At 39.7% G+C, this 8,478-nt stretch overlaps 1 protein-coding gene across 1 annotated transcript; it reads right to left on the bottom strand.

Moving 5' to 3' along the window:
* Positions 1-2,411: 2,411 nt before the first annotated feature.
* Positions 2,412-5,733, bottom strand: LOC110881737. The gene is made up of 6 exons (XM_022129904.2): positions 4,393-5,733; positions 3,585-3,919; positions 3,343-3,478; positions 3,114-3,253; positions 2,908-3,031; positions 2,412-2,824 (listed from the first exon to the last, which is right to left on the bottom strand). The coding sequence occupies exons 1-6, from the start codon at positions 5,696-5,698 to the stop codon at positions 2,490-2,492; spliced, it is 2,376 nt and encodes a 791-aa protein (XP_021985596.2). The 5' UTR covers positions 5,699-5,733; the 3' UTR covers positions 2,412-2,489.
* Positions 5,734-8,478: the final 2,745 nt, after the last annotated feature.

Below are 8,478 nucleotides of genomic sequence, written 5' to 3' on the forward strand. Positions count from 1 at the left end.
AGGTCTAGATGTAGATCCTTCGTTTTTGGGACTTTGCCTATTTCCGTTGTTTCGCCAATTTCCACACGTTTGATTAAACCTACCACGTCCGCGGTTTCCAGATTATCTTTCTCTGTTGTTATCATGATGTGTGAACATAAGCCTGTCTTGGCTTTCTCCTTGATTTCCTTTCTTTAACCTGAGCCGTTCTTCATATGTCTTTAATCTTCCGACCGCTTCTTCTAGCGTCATAGTTTCTAGATCGGAGTATTGTTCCATGGAGGCAACGATTTGAGTAAACTTATCCGGTACGCCATTTAGGAGTTTGCGTACTAGAGTCGGTTGACTCAATGTCGTTCCTACTTCAGTTGCCCGGGTAACGATAGTATTAATCTTTGCGGTAAATGAATCAATAGTGTCGTCATCCTTCATTTGCAACAATTCAAACTCTGACAATAACGTGTGCATACGTGCCTTTTGTACCCGATCAACACCAACGTGTCTAACCTTTAAATTATCCCAAATTTCTTTTGCAGTTTTACAACTTGCAACTTGCAATACAACGTCTTCTGGTATTGCTTGAAACAGATATGCAATTGCAGACTTATCTTTCTTGGTGTCTACCGTTGCATTTTCTGCCGGTTCAATCGTTTCCCACAAACCATTCGCTTCAAGAATCGTCTTGATACGAATAGCCCAAACCGTATAGTTTGTTGGTTTCAGAATCGGACACTGAAACTGGGAAAGAGAATTTCCTTCTTTCTGTATTATTATCGGATTTTGTCCGGATGTTCCTGACATATCTTCCTGCCGAACAATCTTCACTTTTACTAAACTTTTTCTTGGTTTCAATAGATCTCAACAAACCCCACGATTACCCGAATCGTGTAATAATCAAACAATCTAATTCGCACTAAACCCCGGAATCAAAACAAACCCTAGATTCCTAACCCTTCGGTTCAACCGATTATACTAGAACCGAAAATAAAATTCTGAAATGAACTTTTGCGAATTAAAAATGAAACCGAAACCTGATCGCGAATTCCCTGCGATGCCTTGCGATTCCCACGCCTAGAGCCTGATGCTCTGATACCAATTTGTTGGCCCGAACTGGATCTTGATCTCTAAAATGAGCGTGATTAACAAACTTGAATAACAATAACTTGTAATATCCGAACGAATGAATGTATATACAAATTGAATGAGTAAGTAAGTGATTACAAATGAAACTACATGATCCTATTTATAGTTTTCTACGGGTACGAATGAAAGGTTGCGTCTCTTCGTGAAAGGACACGTCTCTTGGATGTGTGGTTGTGATTAAACCTTGAAGAGGTGTGATGATTCTTGTCCACTCGATCAACAGTCGCGTCTTTTCTTTCCTTGTGCCTTGTACCGATCGGAATTGGTGTGTGGGAGAGACACACCTTTTCGGTTAATGATGGTAGTTATCATCTTTCACTTTGTCAACCTAGGTCCTCATACTTTATAACCGCTAAGTAATATATATTCTAACTATCTAACTATGTACGGGATGTTAAGAGATTAACCGGTTTCAAATGATATCTAGCTTATATATATATAAATGCCGGACATATATGTATGCATATATATCTAACATAATTTTATATCGGATACATTGGTAAATGACCAAGAATCATGACCCAGTTCGTCACTTCCTTTAGTGTCCAAATTGGAAACGAAGATATCATCCGGTGCAATCAGATTTGCAAGGATGTCTCATTGCAACTTTCTGACCTATAGGTCTCTCAAGAGTTCTACCCGTTTGACTTAGGGGTAGCTGATGTGGTGCTCGGTATTCAATGGTTGGCAACGCTTAACACAATTCAGGCAAGTTAATTGGAAGGAGATATCTATGTTGTTCACCATCAACACTAAATATTACAAGCTGCAGGGAATGCTACCAGATCCTTAACAGTCTGCTACCTTTCGCCATCTCACTATAGTACCATTCGAGGTGCACAACACTAGACCAGCAACTCAGTTTTCTTACACCCAACTTGTGGGCAAGTTGTCTCTTTGGGCAGGAGGTATTGATAAGAAACTGACATTGGGTCAGGGTCAAACTGGTCAAACCCAATTGATGAAAATGGAGAGAAAGAAAGCAAGAAAGTAGGAAACTGTGGTTGAATGATAGGGGAGCAAAGTCAAAGTCAAGAGGCTGAATTTTGGGGCTGAAATTCAGGATTAGTAACTTATCTATTTCTTATTTAAGGATTTCATTTCTGTTCTATTTTCTCATGTCTTGTTTATTATAATTATCAGTGTTGTATTGGAGGCTAGCCCCTCTCGTATTGGGCCGACTATCTTAGTTTGTCAATAAAATCAGCCATTTATCTTCTAGTTCCTATCATTACAATTGTGTACTTAAACGAAGTTACAAAATGAAAGATGGGATCAATTGATTTGAGTAAAGCTTCTTCTCTCTCTAGGATCGATAGTAACATTTAATGACTAATCAAGTAAACAAAAACCTGGTCATATGATTCCTAGCCACTCCCTTGTAACAATTTTGTTTTGATACAACTAATTTTTTCTAATATCCGCAACACTTGTTCAATGCACGGCCTATCTTTAGGTTCGGTTTGAGTACACTTCAGAATAAGTTTAGCACACTGATATATAGCTTCTGGTGGGTAGTCATGACCAAGACTCGGGTCTACTATAGTCATTAGCTTCTTTTTCTTGGGTAGCATCGGCCTCGCCCATTGTACAAGATCTTGTTCACTTTTGGGTCGGGTTTTGTCAAAAACTCGAAGGCCTGTAAGAGTTTCCAATAACACCACCCCAAAAGCATATATGTCATTCATACCATTCAAATAACCTGTATATGCCACATGTTTACAAGTGTAAGACATGAAGCATAAATCCCACATCATAGCATTAACTATTTACAAGGTAACTCACCTGTTTCTACATACTCTGGAGCTGCATACCCATATGTCCCCAATACCTGTGTAATAAGATGTGTCTCACCATTTATTGGACCATGTATTGCCAGCCCAAAATCAGCGATTTTTGCATTGAAATCCTGGGGAAAAATTATTAAAAAGAAAGACGACGTACAACAAAAAAAACACCTTAATTAATGTTAGCAACATTCTACACTATACCTGATCAAGCAGAATGTTAGAAGTCTTTAAATCACGGAATATGATTTGGTTCTCTCCAGAATGCAGATAGGCAATGCCTTTTGCTGTTCCTATCATTATTTTGATCCGCCTTGACCATGAAAGTGTTTCTCCAAATCGTTCTGCATTTGTAATTACTTATTCAAGTAAATGCCCATTTCATGATAACTACTAGTACATTATTAGGATCAAGTGCCAGATGTATGTTTACGTTTCAGTATGTTATCTTCTAGGCTCCCCTTATGCATAAACTCATATACTAGGAGTAGCTCCATATCTTCTGAGCAGTATCCTAATAACCTGGCTACATTTGGATGTCTCAGTTCACTTAACAGTTTCACCTCCGCCTGCGTACATCCATGATACCATGTTCTAAGTATATTTCGTAGCATACACAGACACACACTCACACATATATACTATTCTGAAATGAACGCCTATATAAATAAATACCTGCCATTCTTCAAATCCTTGATGACCGTCAATATTGAGCTTTTTAACAGCTACAGGAATCCCGAAGCCAAGCTTTGTGGGAACATATGTTTCTTGTTCAACCCAACCTTTATAAACTTTGCCAAAAGCCCCCTCACCCAAAACCATATCATCACTAAAGTTCCTAGTGGCATTTTTAAGTCCATCTAAGCTGAATATTTTCAAACCAGAACCTGCAACTTTAACTTGTTGGAAAGTATCTCCACTTTGTAAATCCTCATTGTCAGAAAAGGTACTGGGAAGACACCATCTTTTTTGTCTTTTCTTTTTTCCCAGAGGTTCTACATCCCTCATCACTGCAAATAAGTTAGTGTTGGATATCAAGAACATAAATCAAAGATCATATATGCATCTTTATGCAGGGATTAAGGAATCAAAAGGAAACTGTTTTATTGAATCAAAATGTCGACAACCAAACATATCCTAATCTGAACCTACACATCCCAAGGGAAAGGGGATGACGGTTACAAATAACCGGTGACCCGTTTGCCTAATTTGACCCATGGTTAATAAATTCTAATCTTAATCTAATACCTAAGATGATGACAACAACAACAACAACAAGGGGATGACGGTTACAAATAATCCGTGACCCGTTTGCCTAATTTGACCCATGCTTAATAAAGTCTTATCTTAATCAAATACCTAAGATGATGACAACAACAACAAGTGTAGATTATCTTTTTAATAGTTAAAGCTATATATTATATGTTCCTTCAATCATGCAGTAGCTATATAATGTACAGACAAACGAAACGTGAGAGGTTACCACGTCTAATGGGGCTTTTGACATGCAACATGTTTTGAAGCATTCTTGATAATGTTATTATCTTTCCATACTTGATGTAAGAATTTGGATTAGAGACTACTAACAAAACTCCTCTCTCTTGCAGTGCTAATGCAGCCTCAAGTGCTATTACCACCTCACCCATAGTCGGGCGGTCTTTGGGTCGAGTCTGCAAGCATTTATCTGCAAGTTCCACAAATGCTTTCAAGCAATTAGGCATGATTTGAGCCTTCATCCTTGAACAAGGGCTTAGCGCCATCAAACTCGGATCAATTATATGGTTTGATGTTCCTTCTTTGATGAACCGTTGGGCCCAACCAACTAGACCAAGATCATTCTCAACAAGATTTGGATCAACAGCAGGCCTCCCACATAGCACTTCCAATAATACAACCCCAAACGAGTAAACATCAGATTTTTTTGTTAATCTCCGGGTCAAGAAATAGCTAGGATCAAAATACCCAAATGAACCTTTGACATCTGTGCTCACATGAGTGCACCCTTGGTCCATCTGACTAATTTTGGACAATCCAAAATCAGATACCTTAGCTGTGAAATTCCCATCCAAAAGTATATTTGAGCTTTTAACATCCCTGTGTATGATATGGTGGCGGATACCTGTGCCAGTGTGAAGGTAGTCTAATGCACGTGCAGCCCCTATGCAAATCTTGAGGCGATCTACCCACGAAAGAGACTTCTGACTTGACCCTTTGACTTTATGCAGCCGTTCTGCTAGGTTTCCACCAGATATATACTCGTACACAACGATCATCTCATCAAACTCATCACAGTATCCAATAAGAGACACCAGATTGCTATGTTGAAACCTAGAAAGCATCTTGATTTCTGTCCAGAATTCGCTTGCTCCTTGTTTAGAACTAGAATCTAAACGCTTGATTGCTACCATCGTTGCACCATCATCCATGACACCTCTATATACGTTACCGAATCCACCTTTGCCTATGATCATAGATTGATCAAAACTGTTTGTTGCCAACTGCATCTCAGAAAGAAGAAACCTGCGGCACAGATGTTCGGTTGACAAAGATAATGGTTTCTTATTCTCCCCTAGGCTTGTTTCGTGAAGTTGCCTCAACTTATAAACAATTATATTGAGCAATATCAAGACAGCTATCACACCAGTGAATGCTTCTTGCCCAAGATTGGTACCAATATAGCAGCAATCATGCTTTTCAATTGATGGGTTACGGGTATCTAGAAAACTAACAAATGGTATGCATAATAACCTATGCAGGAACATCATATAACATCCTCTGCTTGAAATCATCTTCCACAGTTACAGTTGACTGCACATGAACAACTTCCGCAAACAAATAATCTACAGATAAGTCTGTCTGTATGATCAGTCAACTGTGATGAAAATAGGTGTGAATTTAACATTTTTGATATGCAGACGAAAATTATAATATTTGGCTAGTCTATGTGAGTGGTTGCTTATAAACATAAATTATATATGAATGAGACTGACATTCCTGGGACTTTGACATTTCTGGTTGCGTGTACAACAAGTAATGGTAAAAATTATGGGGAAATGATGGGCACCTAGACTGCAGGAAGTAGTGGCGTTGGTTGGGCGGATGAAGCCAGCCAACGCTGGCTAACCCACTCTGTGGTGGCGTTGTGCTTGGCGTTGCCCAGCCAGCGTCGCTATGAATCGCTATGAAGTCTGGGGGGATGAGCTGGCTAGCCAGGATTGGTGTTCATTTTTTACCGTTAGCCATAGCCGTCTGGCATGCGGTTTAATGGTAAAAATCATTTAAAAAAAACTTACAAATTTTTACCTATAAATACCCCCCCCCCCTCCTCCTTCAATTTTTTACAAAATTCTTCAACCAATCTAACCACAAACTTACAATTTTTTCCAACCAAACAATAAAACCGAAAATGGTGAACTGGACGGAGGAGGAGGAGGAGATCGCGCTTGTCACTTCGATCGTCGACGCACAGGGTACGTTGCAGCACGGTCAAACCGCGTATTGAGGACAAGCGTTCCAACAATACCAAGAACACGTTGGTAACAATCGCCACAGCCTAAACGCCTACCAACACAAGTGGCGCGAACTAAAACCGAAGCTGGGTCGGTTTAAAGTTTGTTTCGATCGTGTACCTGCGGGGGACCTAAACCACGACGATCGAATGGAGATTGCGAAGATCGAGTGGAGACACGACGGGAATCCAGAATTTAAGTGGGTTCCACAATTTAATATTTATAGAACTTTGTAATTTTTTTTAGGAAGTATTAACTAGTTTTTTATTTTTTAGGATTTAATAAGTAGTTTTTTTTTTAATTTTTAAGGATGTTATGTAATTTTTATTTTTAAAAAAATAATATAAGTTTGTATTTTATTTTATAAATCTCATTTATATAAAAAAAAAATAAAGTCACCCAAGCCAACATAGCAGCCCAACGCCGCTAACACACGCCGCTTCCACACTCCACTTTTTTTGGGGTGGTCCAGTGAAGCCCACAATCGCCACGTGTCGAGCAAAGCTTCCAACGCAAGCCCCACCACTCCCCGCAGTCTTAGGACATCTCCACGACGCCCATAAACTGATGTGGATGAGAATGAAGATATCAGACCACTTCCAGATCCTGGTTCACAATCTAGACCCGGTTCATCATCATAACTAAAAATTCAATTATTTTGAATTTCGGTATCGAGTTAAATGTTATTTTAGTCCATGTGGTTTGGGTCATTTTGCCGATTTATCTTTACGTCAATTTTTTTTACTTTATTTTTTTAAATTACATGGATTTTGTCTTTGTTTTCTTGTTGATGCACTTTTGTGTCTGTAACTAGTCTTGTATTTACGATATATTTTGTACGGTCTTTTGTCGTTTATCGAGTCTGTATTTGCCGTCGACCAAGTCGGATATCCTCCTATCCGCTTGTGTCCGACTTGTTTGTCTCTGTTTTGATATGTAATGATATATGAACGATGCATGTTGCATAAAGGGTATTTCTGTCTTTAGTTTAAGTGTTTTTAAGTGTTGCTGTTTGCTGTCTGTTTGCAGCAAACAGCTTACAAAATGCATCCTTCGACGAAACGCTTTCTGTTTCGTCGAACACATAACGACGAACAGAATATTGACCATTTCATTTTGTTTCGTCATGATCAACGACGAAACTGACTTGTTTCGTCATCTGATTGGGCTTCTTCAGGCCCAATGTCTGGCCCAGTCTGTTTCGTCGAGCCGATGTTGGTTTCGTCGAACTCCTTAGCCCAGGCTGCTATATAAACACCCTGTGTTTTACTTAGAAACTAGAGATGAGAGAATACCCTTAAAGTTACTCTGTCAAAACTGTGTGTGTATCAGTTGTGGTTCTCATCCCGTTTAATCAATTCTCATCCCGTTTAATCAATCGATTGTATTTCATTGATTAAACTGTGTTGTTCTTTCTTATATGTTTGATTTGGCATAGTTACGTGGATTCCGCACACGTAACTCTGTTTGCTATAAACAAGGATTTGGTTTTGTTATCGATCCTCTGATCTCGGGACCTACAAGTGGTATCAGAGCATTAGGCTCTTATCCTTGTTTAAAAGCAAACATAGTTCGGTTTTCATCAAGTATTTGTGGTTGTTTTTCTGAAAAGTGTTCTTGAAAAATTCATATTTTCCGGAAAAAGTTCCTTAAAATCTGCCTAAATATTGTTGTTTGCCTAAGGGTCTGTTTGGTATGGGGTAATGGAATGGACGAAGGAATGGAATGTACGAGGTAATGGAATGGACGAGGGAATGCAATGGATCATTACCATTCCATGTCTTGTTTGGTTACCATGTGTGAATGGAATGAGTTATTATTGTGTATTGTTCGGTAGGCAAGAAAAACGGAGTAATAAAATCAGCGGTGAGTGGTGGTGGTCGGTGGTAGTGATTGTGGGTGGTTATATGTGGCGGTGGTGGGTGTCGGCGGCGGCGATGGGTGGTGGTGGTGGCGGCGAGTGGCGGTGCGGCGGCGACGACGACGAGTGGTGGTGGTGGCAAGGTGGTCGTTGGTGGTGGGTGGCAGCAGAGGTGGCGGTTGGTGGCGGCGGCGGCGGT

The sequence above is a fragment of the Helianthus annuus genome, chromosome 15 (genome assembly GCF_002127325.2).
Source record: "Helianthus annuus cultivar XRQ/B chromosome 15, HanXRQr2.0-SUNRISE, whole genome shotgun sequence".
In the NCBI taxonomy this organism is placed as follows: domain Eukaryota; kingdom Viridiplantae; phylum Streptophyta; class Magnoliopsida; order Asterales; family Asteraceae; genus Helianthus; species Helianthus annuus.

Bases quoted from the DNA above. Each gene is read 5' to 3' on its own strand.
- LOC110881737 (XM_022129904.2), bottom strand. From the start codon at position 5,698: ATGATTTCAAGCAGAGGATGTTATATGATGTTCCTGCATAGGTTATTA. The intron at 3,254-3,342 runs GTAAACATACAT...TTACAAATGCAG, and splicing joins AGAAGATAACATACTGAAAC to AACGATTTGGAGAAACACTT. The intron at 3,032-3,113 runs GTATAGTGTAGA...ATTTTTCCCCAG, and splicing joins CTAACATTCTGCTTGATCAG to GATTTCAATGCAAAAATCGC.